The following is a 14,800-nucleotide window of genomic DNA, read 5'->3' as shown; positions in this document are numbered from 1 at the left end:
CAACGATTCGCATAAATAATAACAAAACAACATAAATAAAGCCTTCCAATTGGAGCAGCACAGCCATTACAGGTGGGGCGTTGGTGGTTTGGGGTGGGCGTGGTCATGTCATTGGCCGTGAATTGTGAAGGTGAAAATCATCAGTCAACCAAAAATTCAATTGGCCTTAATTCAAATCGTGTTTTTCGGAATGCAAATCACGAACTGAACAAGAATTGCATGCAAAAGGAGAAGCTCGAGTTGAGAGTGAAGAGCGAAGAGATACCCTGTAGTTGAATGGAAAGATGGTGATTGTTAAATAAGGGCAAAATCTATTTGTGAAAACTTAAATATGATAATTTAGGCTAGATTAGCAAGATAGACGAATTTACTAAGGAATACCCTGTAAATAGTGCTGAGCAAGTCTAACACAAAAGAGTTCTGTTGTCAATAGATCTGCTATGATATGGCAAGATCTTATATATACTTTCCTCTTCACCCAGCAGTCCATTATACCCTTGTTAAGTCGGTTTTCTATAGCTACAGGGTATAGAAAGCTTCCTTGGAAATCAAAGAAAACCAGATTATGCAGCAGCCGAATGTCATTTGCAGTAGCTGCTGGCCAGCTTTTTGTATAGCCCGCTTGCACCTGAAAGCGAGCAACAACTGCAAGTTGCACGTTGCATGCTGCATGCTGCACTCGGCTGGATGATGCTGTCTGCGGGCTAGCCTGCCTGCCTGCCTGCGCCTGCCTGGATGCCTGTAGTTCTCAGAACCGGTTGCCAGCTACATCTTGTTTCTTTTTAGTGGTGCACCAGAACAGGGTCAGGCCAGTTTGAATGGATGGATGGATGGATTCCGATGCATATACATATACATATGCACATACATATATACATATATATCCATTTCGCAGCCACACAGCTACTTAACAGGGAATGGCCAAGTTTAATACGCTTCGCTGAGCGTTTAATAGCTTTCGAGTAGACCCTTAAGGACTTCATGACATCTATATACATATATACATCTGTATATGGCAGAGTTGGAGTCTGAAGTGCTGTTTCTAAAAATAGCCCACTTAATGGAGCTATAAATACGTGAGGAACTAAAATTGGGCTCAGCTTTTGTTTGGAATAATAACAGTAGAACTTTAATGGGTATTTTTAATAACTATTTAGCAGGGTCTAAAGTATGTGTTTACACTTGTTTTACATAATAAGGTAGAACAAAATTTAATTTTATGATCTAATGTTAAGTGTACTCTTCTTACAGCACAGATAGCTGCTTGCAATCATAATTTGTTTACTCTTATATCGACTGTAATGTAACAGAGCGTTAGCTAACAGAGCCCTTTTATTCAACGTTTTCTTATATTTATACTTTCCAGCTTTAACAGCTGCAAACGTTGCTCTAACATAATGCTATTTATTTGTCTACATTAACATTTGCATTTTAATTACGGTGCGTCCTACTTAATGCACAACATAATTCTGTTAACTGTGCCGCACAGTTTTGTCCTGTAATAATAATTCAATTAACATTTTAATTGCATTTCCCAGCAATATGGCCTTGTTTGAGGTTCAGATTCCTGCTGTTCCCTGCTGTGGCTTCCACCTTGGTTGAGGCTTCTCTTTCTTTGTAAATGCTTGGCAATGTTAATTTGTTTAACAAATTTGCAAATGGAAAATGCCTTAGCAAATACTTGAACGCATTCTGCAGTGTCCACAGAAAGAGAGAGAAAGAGAGAGAGGGAGAGAGAGGGGTAAAGATGACCGCACGTCAAGTGTCGCGTGTCCTGCCTGCCTGTCTTCTGCCTACTGTCTACTGCTGTCCATTGGCCGTGTCCAACTGTCTAACTGTCTGCCCAACTGTCCCTCTGTCTCTGTCTATCTGCCGTTCTGGCTGTGTGCCTACGTCTTGGCCACTGACAGGCCGTCAGTGTAAACAAAAAGGGCACAAGGGCTGTCAGAGAGTCAACTTCTATGTCTACTTCTACTTCTACTTTGACTTGACTGTTTGCATTTGGTCAAGAATGCATTCAGCAAGTGGTTTAATGTGTTGTTCTTCTTGCCTGCCTGCCTTTTGGCCTGCTCAACAGCACTTGGTCAAGTAGCCAACGTGCGCTCCATGTTTTCACTCTAAGCATATCAATTAAAAGGTATTGTTTTTATAAATTCATTATTAATGAAATAAATAACTACTAATGAATAATAATAAATAACTACATTAAAAGTTTAATTAAAAATTAATTTTAAATAATTAAAAATTCTGAATTAATATAATAGATGCCTTTTATGTAAATTTGCTCAAGTAATGTTAAGTCTACGCTTAGCATAGAGAGCAAGTTAACAGCGAGTGCGCAGTTAACATAAATGAGTTCATGTATGTTAATTCGACTCTTAGCATAGCTAAAACGTTAGCAGATAACAGAGTTGCCTTAAAAATAACATAAATCACATAAAGCTATTGCTGGTTAATGACATTTTACATGGTATATTATTTTCATGATATATTTTATGTAATGATATTATTGTAAATATGATTATGATTTTATCTGTAATTATGTGTACACTAAGCTCTGTCTAAAAACATCGATTAAAGTTTTTGTTTTCTTTGAATATTTTCCAGCGATTTCATTTTGATCATTTTACCTGGCAATTGCGCACTGAGCGACATTTGCACTTGTCTTTGTATCTGTATCTGTATCTGTATCTGTATCTGTATCTGCGTCTCATGATTGCCGTTGCTCGTTTATCTAACAGATGCAGCTGTGTATCTCGCTGCCGGAGACTGATTAAAGTGCGGCCTCTCTTTGTGCAGTTTTTCCCCTCGATCTTTGCATTTGTTTTATTTATTTATTTTTTGTTTTGTTTTCCTTTTCCACTTTACTTAAATTTCACTTGATTTCCGTGCATTGCTTGGGAGATGCTTTTAATCAAATTCAATTGTATCTATTAGTTTGTTTTGCGCTGTTTTTTTTTTTTTTTTTTCTTTTCTGTTGTCTATTTGCTGTTGTTGTTGCTCTCGGTCTCTGATAAGGTATCACAACAGCTCAACAGCCAAACAACGTAGCTACTGCAATTATAATCACGATTTGTGCATGGAAATTTTGAGCTGCTAGCCTTGATGTGCTAGAACTTGTAGATTGTGTGTAACTAAATTTTACTTTATATTATATATATAGTATATACTATATATATTTATTTAGTTATATTATCGCAGCGACCCTGTAATCTGTTTTCCGCTGTGGCGAAACTGTGGAGCAAACAAATAGATGACGGGGAAACTTTCAACATGAAAAGGAAAAACCTATTTGTGAACTGATTGAAGCCTGGCTGTGCATCCTGCAAATATATTTGCCAGTCGACATTTGGAGATCGCCTCCTAACGGAAATGCATTTCCAATGCAATCGATTTCATTTTTACCATTTGCCATTTTCCATTTGCTATTGTTGGAGGGGACTTAGGAAAGTAACGCGCGCTTGTCAGACATTGAAAATCATTTAATTAACTTGCAGTTGTTGTTGCTGCTGTTGTTGTTGTAGTTGTTGTTGAGTTGGTCGTGTTGCTGTTATATCACATTCATCTTGTGCCTGCCGTGTGGCTGCTTTCTGTTTGAGTTTGGGTTGGTTAATTCATCGCTCGAGACCGGCAGCTGGGCAGCCGTACCACCTCTTCGTATCACCGTTTTCCCCTCTGCCTTTGGCACATTTAATTGCTGCAATTGATGAGTTCAATTGCGCAAATTGCTGTGCTGACTTTTGCCGCTGAAACTGAGGCTGTGGCCAATGGAAATCGCTCAGCTGGTGGGTGCTCAGGTAGCAGTTGTCAAGCAGTGACTACTCAAATTGAACAAGAAACGTTCGAGTGGATCAAAAACAATGGCTATACCAATTAAATGTTCGATAGAAAAGTAAAGCATATGAGTGAGCAGCTGTTATTTAACATGCAAATGACTAACCCGAATGTTCGGTAATAGCTACATGTGGTAAAATGATCATACAGTACTTAACGAATTCGTTGTCTTATTTTAATGTTATGTATGACAGTTAACATGAGTAAGTTAAGGCGCAGATGTCGTATTGAGTGGCTATGTTAATTAAAAGTGATTTGTTATACTTACGCATAACAGCTTGTATGACTATGTTAAAAAAGAGAGAGAAAACATTAGGTGACACACAAAAAATCTTGAGGTAATTTAAATAAAACTTGATGCACCTAAAAATATCTTAGATTTTATAATAAATAATGAAGCTCGCATATATGACTACAGCAATAACCTTTTATGGAAATGCCAAAGGAAATTCCATTGCCATTGAACAGTTAAAATCCTCAATCGCTGTTAAGCACCTTAACATTGTTCACCTCTAACAGTGAGCTGGAAAGAAATGCGCACCTTCTAATTGCGTGACTGGAAAATTGCGTTCCATTTCTATTGGCATGCCCATTACCATTCCCATTCGGCCAGTTTCTAACGCTTCCTTTCCCAGTGCGCATATTGTTGTTGTTGCTGCTGTTGCTGTTGTTGCAACTAGTTTTTGAATTTGGCACATGCAGGTGTCCCCAATTATGTGGCAGGCACGAAAATTGGGACAACGTTAGAGTTGAGTTTGCAAATTGAATATGTATGTATATACATATGTACATATATATTTGTTATGTATATATGCCACAGCTGGTGGAGTGAAAACGGGTTGCGAAAGTAGAACCTGGTCGGAGCATTGGAATGCGACTTAGAGCAAAGTCAAGTGCAGTTAGGGTAAGCCAGTAGGCAAACTGTTGCTCATGAACTTGCAACAGTTTGTTTGGGTGTTGCTTGTTTAGTTTGTTTGCTTTGTATGTTTGCTGTTTGGTTAATCAACTAGTGCGCCTGCTGTTCATTTACAATGTCCACCTTTCCGTTAGCTGGCGCTGCTGTTGCCACTGCCTCTGCTGTAACATTGATTTCTGTATAATTTAGCAATTTTCACTTTCACTCGTGCGAGTTCAAAGCGGCCAACTGACGTTTGTTGTTGTTAGTGCACTTGACAACAACAGCAGCAATAGCAGCAACAATAATAATAACAACCCGCTGCTTAACAAAGGGGCAGCGCCATAAAACATTTTCAATCAAGCTAACAGCATGTTAATAGTATAACAGCGACACCAACTGCTCGAGTGTTAATAAGAAAGAGAGCGCCAGAGAGCAAGAGAGGGAACAGGCAGAAGCGTGCCAAGCAACGGCAGCGTTTGCAATTGTTTGCCAAACGCCACCTGCAGTATAAACACAGCAAAAACAACAACAACAGCTTCCGCTCTGCCTTTGCCTTTGCCGCTGCTGTCTAGCGCTCTCTATTTCTCTTTTGGTGCTCTGCTTCCGCGAGCGAGCAGCAAGTGTTGTTGACCGCTGCTCGCTGCTCGATGCTCTCCAAATGCCGTTGCACATTGATTGAGTGCAATAACAACAACAGAGTCGATGTGTGCGTGTGTGACGGTGTGACTTTTGCAGATTCTGTGGGAATTGCTCTGATTTTGTTTTTGTGCTTTTGTTTTGGCTGCTAAGCCTTAACAGCTCTTAATGCAATTAGTTTTTTTTTGTTTTGCAGAAGCAGCAGCAGTTCTTCCCAGCTTAGCAGCTGTTGTTGCCGTTGCTTTCCCATGAGCAGCACCTATTTTAACTGTAATTGCATATATGTATATGCTATATATACATATGTGTGTACAGTTAAGTTTTATTAATTAATTAATCAACGCTTTTACGGTGTTAACTGGGCGTGTTGCTGTTGCCGTTGCTGTTGCTGCTTCTATTTCAACTTCTGCTTTGACTGTGACTCTTCTTCTTCTTGTTGAAATGCGATGCTGCCAACCCTATGCAATGAAAAATGTCTTAAAATGCAGAGGCAGTCAGTTGGAACATGTGAGAGTGAGAGAGGGACGGAGAGAGAGAGAGAGATGGGGAGGTGGAGCAGAGCTAGAGCAACTTCTACTCTGTGTTATTCTGCTTTGCCTGCAGCCATTGTTGCCTTTTTGGCCTCTGCCTCTGCGTTTTTTGCCTTGTTGCCTTTGCATTTGCCGCCTTGTCATTGTTGCAAGACGCTGACTTCCCACAGATTCACAGACAGAGTTTCCCTTTCGTTACGTGACAGCGCGCCCAACTCTGTAAAAATAAGTAAAAAAAAAAAGAAGAAATACCTCAAAAATAAACCAAAAAAAACAATCACACATTGCATTAAGTGCGAGCGAGAGGCATGCAATTGCAGACGCCCAGACCGAAAGCTGAAAACAAGCCAAGGAAAATAATCTGCATATTGCCTACAGCTCAGATCTCATTGTTCTTTGCGCCCTAATCATGATATATGTATATACCTAGAGTTATATACATACATACATACATATACATATACAGTTGACTTGTGTTTAATTGACAGGCGCTCATTTTCCGGCCGAATGCGGCGGCAACAGCTTCGCCTTTCCCAAAAAAATTAAAAGAAAAAGAAAAGCACATATTTTTATGCAATTTTTCGTTTGTTTTCGCACTTTTCTCTTTTGTTGTAATTATGCTGGAACTGGTATTTTTTATTGGTATTTCGTTTAGTATATTATTTTCCTCTCATTTTTGTTGCTTTTGGGCCATGTTGCGTAGAGTTTGTCAACCTCAGAGCAGCGACACTGAGGCCGAGGCGTTGTCTCTGACGCATCTGTGACTGCAAAGCTGGCCAATAAAAATTTATGAAAAACTTATATGCTTTTGGCTCTTGGCTTTTTGCTGTATTTATCATCAGCTGCTGCCGCTGCTGTTGCACTTGGCATTGGACATTCGCCCATTTTGGCTTTGGGGCTTGTGGCACATGCGACATCCGGTTGTTGACTGTGTGTTTCTACCTCTTCCTCTTCTTCTTCAGCGTCTGTGTTTTTTGGTTAGCTCGTTGGCAATTTCCGTTTATTGACTCGTAAAAGACGCAACAAAACTCGTTAAATGTCATAGTTGCTGCGTGCTTCCATGTGTGTGTGTGTGTGTGTGTGTGTGTGTTTGCTAGTGTACCGTTGTTGCAATTTCGTTCACATTATAAAGTCTTCTTTAGAGCTGTCTGTCAGGCGGGGTTTCATAGCAAACAGCTTTTGTATGACATGTCAAAATGTGAAAAAAATATGATTATAAAAATGTTCAGTTAAACTTAACATGAGAGTTAAAATTAAATTAGATTAGAATATTTATAGCAATTGTTATTATTATATATAATTAATATTGTGTTGTATTATTATTGTTAATAACTGCCCTAAGCTAAAGTCAATATTAATAAATGTGGCTAATAATAAAATGTATGTAAACTTTTCCACTGATATTTCTTTCGTCGTAATACCCATAGAATATTAACCTAGCTGTTGACGCACATATAAAGTCTAGCCATGTTATGTAATAACAATAAATTATAATCTACATCTACATAAATACATATCCGAGTATATATACACATAGATAAGATAAGCTTTTAATTAGCTCGATGTTAAAAGTGAAGAAACTTTAGCTTCATAATAGTCATAGCCAGGGGATTACCCCTTTGTATTTAGCACACTATTAGCCTATATAAGAGTTGGGGTCAGCTTATGCGTCAGGGTTGCAGGCAGACAGGCGAGTATCATATCTAATTAGTCAGCCAAACGTCATTGGCACTTGGACGGCTTCACCTGCAGCTGGCCACCCTTTTGTTGCCGCTTAATAGGAGGGTGTGGGGCGTGTGTGTGTGTGTGTGTGTGTGGTGGGCTAGCCAGTCATTCTAGGGATTTTCTTTTGGTATTTTGCTTATGCCCTCTACTTTGTATTTAGTTTTGGGGGAAAGTCACACTAAGTCGTCAGATAGCTTCTAATTGAAGCGACAACGGCGGCGCCACATGCTGTGCCTCTTAGCCATCTGCTTCTGCCTCGGCAGCGTCTGCTAAGCTCAGCTTTTGTGCTTATGCAAATGATCTGGCACTTGGCTTATCTCATAGAAACCTATGTTATAATATAAACAATGCTGGCTAAAATGTGTGACAGTTTCATAATAGTGCAGTGAAAAATGTTAACCCAAAAAACAGAAACAAGTTAAAGAAGACACCAAAAAAAAAGAAGAGCGACCAAGAAATGTTAATCAAACATAGCTGTACAATTCCCAGAACTGGCACAATAAAAGCCACTCAACAACAACAGCAAAAACAGCTAGCAGCCCCGAGCGCAGCTTAGAAACACCATGCCAAAAGAAAAACCAAAAACGAGAAAAAAGAATCAAGAATAATAATAACAACACTTGTATAGAGAAGCTGGCGCACGCGCAGGCCAATTAACAAAGGCGGCTTTGCTATGCCACCAAAGCCTCTCAGTCTCAGTCGCAGTCGCTGTCGACGTTAACGACAACGGCAACATCAGCCTTCTCCTCGTCCAGTCATTCATTGAAGCATGCAGCGGGAGCTTTGACTTTGCTTTCTTTGCTGCAGTTTGTGCGCTCGCGCTCTACTTTCGCCTGTGTTTGTGTGCGCGCGCTCTCTTCACGCCAAGCCGCACTCTCCCTCACCGTTCCCTCTCTTTCTCTCACTCTCTCACTCCACCATCTTCACTTACTGTGCAAGCGCAGCTGTGTATTTGTGTTCAAGAAATGCGCTCACTAACTGTGCTTATGTTTGTGCTCGCGCATGCTCAGCGCGCTCTGTCCCTGCTACTGTCTTCGTTTGGTTGTGAGAGCTTTGTTTGAGTGCCTGGCGCTCAGTTCGCTTTTAGTCGCGCTTGAAGCCGGTTCGTTGGTGCTGCAGCGTAACGGGCCTTTCTTACTTTATATTTGTTATTGTTTTGTTTTTTTTCGCGTAGCATCGCGTGAAAGTCTTTGTGGCAGCAATTGCATAAATTTTCGCAGTGTCTCCTCTCGATGACGCATAAATGCGCTCTGTGAGCCAAGTCTCGTTGGTGCGTGCGTGTGTGTGCGTGTGTATATATATGTGCCTGTGCAGTGTCAATGTCCTTTTTGGTGGAACAACGCCCCAAAACTTGTGAACCTATATTCGGATTAGCCGCACAACTATTTCTTTTCCTGCCGCTGCTGTTGCTGGTTTTGTTTCTTTAATTATTTTCTGCTGAAACGTAAGTTGCTAAACGCTTCGACTCGATTTGGGCCATTTATTTTACAGCTTCTTCGACTGCTGCTTCTTCCGCTAGCAGCGTTTAATAATTAAGACAAAAGAGCGCAACAACAAACAGTTGAAAAAAAAAAATATAAAAAAAAAAATCAAAATACCGCTTGGGTGAAATTCCATTTCTCTTTTAGTTTTGGTTTTATTTCTTATTTCTTTTTACCATCTTTGAACGTTTATAAAAAGTGAAAATCAAGTGACAATCAATTAAAATTCGAGACCAGGCACCAAACCGAATAAAAACGAAACGAGCCAAAGCGAAAAGTAAAGAAAAAAAAATCGATTTTCAATTTCAGGCATTCGCTTGAAATTTTGTTCTAATTTTGTCACAGTTTTATTTATGTATTGTTGTTGTTGTTGTTGTTGTCGGTGCTTCTCCTTCTGCTGCGTTTGCTCGTTTTATTTTTGTGTCTTTGCGCGTTTTTGTTGTTGTATTTTTATGGTACTTTACGCTGCGAGGCTTAACCCAAATTCACTTGTTGCATGCGCTGAATAAGCAAAAAAAAAAAAAAAAATACCAGAAAAAAATAATGCTAAATAAAGCGCGCACAAAATCGAAGAAAACTCTGAACTGAAAATTTTCATTGTACATTTTGTCGTTGCCTTTCTATGGCTTTAAGCTAATGCAATATTTCTATTGGGGGACTGGGTCAGCGCCCAAGGCAGTTAGTTACCCGACCCACTTCTCTAGTATGCCGCCTCCCCCACTACCCTGTGGCACCTGGCCAGAGCTCTCTACCTGTCTACCTGTCTACATGTCTGTCTGCCTGTTTGGCTGTCTTCCCTCTCCACAACTCGAATTACGAATGCGTTGACAGCTCAGTTGTCACTAACTAAAACGTTTTCATCATCTAACGGCAAGCAGCAACAACAACAATGCATATAACACCCCATATTAATCAGGTTTTTGTTGCCCATAATCGTAAATTGATTAAAAACCCATAAAAAAAAACCAAAACACTCTCAGTCGATTGAGCTACTGATTGAATACTCCAAACTTTTTGTAATGCCAAAAATTTACATTTGGCTAAGCATCAAAAGCGAAATATTCAATAGCATCCTAAACTAATGATTCGAATATGGCAGAGACTATTGCTATTAATAAACTAGTGGAAGAGAGAGAGAGAGAGAGAGATGAAAGACTATTAGAGTTTAAGATGAGTTCGAAGTGGAGTGTAAAGTGAAGATTAATATATTATAATAGAGGGGAGATATATATTATTTAATTGGGGTTAATTATCTAAAGCTGAAATATAAATAAACATTTGAGGGCAAGAAAGTAGCAAATATGCTTAAATTTGATAGAATAGTAGTAAAAGTATAATTATAGTAGTAGAATAGTAGTAGAATGAACTTGAAGAAGCCGGCATGAAAATACTGCGATTGTAGTAGAATAAAAGTTAGAACAGAGCGAATAATGGCAATAATGACAATGGACTAAGTAGGAAAATTTATAAATATAAGAATATAGATTCTAATAGTGAAGTAATAGTAGTGTTTATATACTCCTGGGTTACAGCTAATTAACATAATATTATAATAAATATGATGTATAAGAGGAGTAGACTAAAAGTATGCCAATTCTAACAACTTAGGCATTTATGAACATTTTATTCAAATAATATTTTCATTAAACTGTTCCGCAACAGCAAGAATAATTCTTAACAGCGAACTAACAGAGTCTCTACAGCTGCTCAAAAGTCTCTAATTGAATTAAAATCTAATTTGAAACGCTTAAAAATCGTTTTAAAATCTCACCTGTCGCCTTATATAAACATTTACTATACCATAGAGATGCGCTGAGATAAAAAATATATATACACACATATAAACATATTTAATATATATATAAACAAAACACATTATATTTGGAAAACAAATTGCACAAAAAAAAAAAAGAAAAAAAGAAACTTTTTGTTTATCCAAAAAAGTAAAATTTTATTATTGTTGCTTGGATTGTTCATAAATGGTCAGCAAGATTTGTTGTTGTTTTCTTTTTATTTTGTATTTTTATGTACACACATATAAACAGAAATACAAACTCAAATTCAAATTGAAATTTGTGTTGCGTGTAAAGTGCGAAAAAATGTATCGACTGTTAAAAGTTCCCCCACATCCACTTGATGCGTTAAACAACGCAAATGCGTGGGCCGCTACCAAGGGTAGCCGTCTAATCTTGTATATGTATATAGTTTACTAAAACAACAGCGACCTTGTTATTTTATTTATGTATATATGTATATACATGCATATATAAACATTTATATATCTCGTGTAGTGAATAATGCGGACGTGAGTTAAAGTGTAGGCAACCTCTCGGCACAGGCAAATGACCGATTAGAAATCACATCACTCTCATGTGGACAACTGTCTTTATATATATATATAAAATATGTCTCTTTTTGTTTTGTGCACTGTACATCAAAGCGGGGCGTTAACAAATTAAATATTGCCAGTTATTAATTACCTGAGCACACAATTTCAGCAAGCCGAGTAGCTAAGTAGTCACGCGTTCTAAGTATAAATCACAATTGTGATTGCCTTTAAATGCGATGAGGGAGGGAGGGAGACTCTAACACGTGTTAAAAGTCGTTAACATGGTTGCTGGGGTAACTTTCTACATTTCATATAACACCAATATACTCCCATAGTCTGAAATCTGTTAAGCATAGTTAACAGAGGTAGCTTGAGAAGCTTAACAGCTCAAGAAACTGTTAGCATTAGGCGAAATCTTTTATATAACATGTTTTGATAAGTTAAGATAACATACAACATAGAATAGTTAACAGAGGTAGCTTGAGTAACTTAACAGCTCAAAAAGCTGTTAACATTAGGCGAAATCTTTTATATAACATGTCTTGATAGGATAATCTAACATATAACATAACGTCGTATATTTAACAGAGGTAGCTTGAGCAACTTAACAGCTCAAGCAACTGTTAGCATTAGGCGCAACCTTTTATATAACATGCTTTGATAAGACTTGAGCTATTGCGAAATCGCAAACTTTCATCTCTAGATTAGCACAATCTTCAAAAGGCAGATATCTAGATTAAGTTTGTGTTCATATTTAAATGAATTCTTTTGCGAACATCTATAGCTGTTAATATTTACATGTCAACTTTATTCAATTTGCATTGTTATATAAAGCAAATCAATCGGGTTTTGTTGTTCAATGAAAATCAAAAACTTTCATTCATTCGTTCAATGATTCATTTGCACATGAATAAACATGAATTGTGGCATAATGAAATGTTATTCATTTGTAATCTACAATAATTGCTTAATGTTACAATGTTGATTTATATTTATGTATGATTTATATTTATATATATATATTTAAAAGGTGATTCCGTAGAATAGAACATATTGACCTGATTTTAATATTAAGGAGAAGAATTTTAAGCAGATAATTCTCAATATATAGTTTTTGTTTTCTCTTTATTAAATATATTTCTTACATATATTTATTTACCCCATATATTCGCATTGCTAATTTTAGCTTTAAAATTATCTGTTATCTATTTATAATCTATACCATTAAGCAAACCTCTTGAGCAACCCACCTTGCCTGACTTTGACAAACTTAACTAATGTTTATCTTGTTCTCTTTTCTTTTTCTCCTCTTTTGCAGGTAATTGACAAGCAGCGAAAAACAACTCGATTAAACAATTTTTTTTTATTTGAAATCATTTTCCAAAACGAAAACGAAAATTGCGTCGACAATAAATGCTGCACAGTTTTTGTTTGTATCTGCAAGATACACACAAGTATCTATAAGATAAGCAGCCAAGCAATTAATTTGTATCTGTAGATGCGAATGTAGCTGTAGCTGTAGCCATCGTTGTATCTGCATACGTATGAAGGGAAAACTCATCTATATATATGTATATATATATGTATATGCAAAAATATATGTGTGTGCATGCTTGTATCTGTGCATGCAAGCAAAATGATTTGTTTTTCCGTAATTTGTGCGCAAAAATTGAAAAGCTTTCTAATCGCTTGGCTGCCTCAGCCAGTTTTTCCATTGCAGTTTTCGCCCTGCCAGCAGCAGCGCCTTGACATTTTCCCAAAATTCAATTCGTTCGCAGCGTTGTCGCATGTCGCGCCTCTTACTATATATATGTATATACATATATATAAGTTATATTATACAAATATATATATGTATATATTTATATTATATATGGCATTTAGTTGTGCATATATAATATCGCACATTTGGCAGTTTGTCGTCGTGATTTTTGCGTCGCGCATTCGATTTGGAAAATGAATATATATATATATATATATATATATATATATATATATATATATATGTACATATATATTAAATATATATACATATATATTTATTTATATATATGTATTTATATACGCGCACAGACAAAAGAAAATCTAAAGCAAAACCGCAAAAAAAAAAAATACCGCAAAAATTCAAAGAAAAGCTCATAGAAAATCGTTTGGAAAATGCCGTACCTGCAACACTAATAGGGCATAAAAATCGCGCAACTTTTTCTCTAGCATGGCCTTAACTATGAATATGGTTTTTCTCAAGGACCTACGCTCACGTCTCAAAGGATATTTACACGTATGTAAGCTCTATATAGAGCAATATATAGACATATATAGAATATGATTGGAATTAATATAATATAATATATAGACATATATAGAATATGATTGGAATTAAAAGCATGCCAATTGCCATTGGCTTATAAGCTTATTTATTTGCATATGAATATGTATGTATATATATACATATGTGTGTGTATGTATTTGTGTTAGTATGTATGTGCATATGAATGTAAATATAATATGAGTTGGAGTCGCAGATAGCACGCGCGAAATATTTTGCTAACTTGAGTCATGTAGACCAATTGGAATACCCTGTAATTGTTATGGCTATAAAAAGGGAATATTTATTCTGAATTTATGTGTACATTACTTGAATGAAGTGAATGACAGTTGAGGCAATATTCGCTGTTAAATATGACTTAGAAAATAAAATGCCATATAGTCTTTCACATTTTCCTGCAGAAAAGAGTTTAATTTATATCAAAGACCTCACAGACCTCTGTTTTAATATAGATCCCAACTTAGCTGACACTAAAGTATAATCCGGGAACATTCAAATTCGCATATTCGCATTCCTCCGTAGGCTATCGCTCATTTACAGGGTATACCGCAGTCATTGTCATTATGCTTGGCGCAAATATTTTATTAATTAAACGTGGGTTGTGCTGCTGCGGCTTCTCGCCCCCTCTCGCCCTCTCTCTCTCTCTGCTCCTCTGCATATATCACACTCTTGTTGTCTCAAGAAGTGCTCTACTCTGTATTTTTTTTGCGCTCTCTCGAGCTGTCAGCCCACCCACACACACATAGAGCCACGGAGACGACGTCAAAAGAAAGCCACAAATTTTTAGCCATTTACTGATGTCGTCTGTCTCTCTCTCTCTCTCTTTTTGCGCCACCCTCTCCTTTTCTTCTACTTCTACTACTCCTCCTCCTGCTCTTCCTGCTGCTTATACTGCTATGACTTTTCGCTGTGGCACAACGCCTCCATTTCCATTTCCATTTCCGTTCCATCGCTTCATGGTCGCAGCTTCCCCTCTCTCTCTCTCTCTCTCTTTCCCCGATTTTCTTTACCTCCTTCGGCTGCTGCTGTGCCGTTGGCTGG

General features: G+C 37.5%; 1 protein-coding gene across 3 annotated transcripts in view; it reads left to right on the top strand.

The window, feature by feature from the left end:
* Pkn (serine/threonine-protein kinase N) overlaps positions 1-14,800 on the top strand; it is a 43,241-nt gene that overhangs the window by 2,721 nt on the left and 25,720 nt on the right. Inside the window, exons 1-2 of one of the 3 annotated variants that reach the window (XM_089260843.1) lie at positions 8,694-9,067; positions 13,507-13,711. The exons of 1 other annotated variant lie outside the window; for it this stretch is intronic. In XM_089260843.1, coding sequence (XP_089116969.1) covers positions 13,646-13,711 — 66 coding nt within the window. In that variant the 5' untranslated portion in view covers positions 8,694-9,067; positions 13,507-13,645. Of the gene's footprint in view, positions 1-8,693; positions 9,068-13,506; positions 13,712-14,800 lie in introns of those variants that run through there. One more of the 3 variants, XM_089260850.1, reaches the window with a different exon arrangement.

The sequence above is a fragment of the Drosophila navojoa genome, chromosome 5 (assembly GCF_054131105.1).
Source record: "Drosophila navojoa isolate 15081-1374.11 chromosome 5, UAZ_NAV_1.0, whole genome shotgun sequence".
NCBI lineage: Eukaryota > Metazoa > Arthropoda > Insecta > Diptera > Drosophilidae > Drosophila > Drosophila navojoa.
Note: the sequence above shows the minus strand (reverse complement) of the source record. Positions and strands in the feature narration are given on the sequence as shown.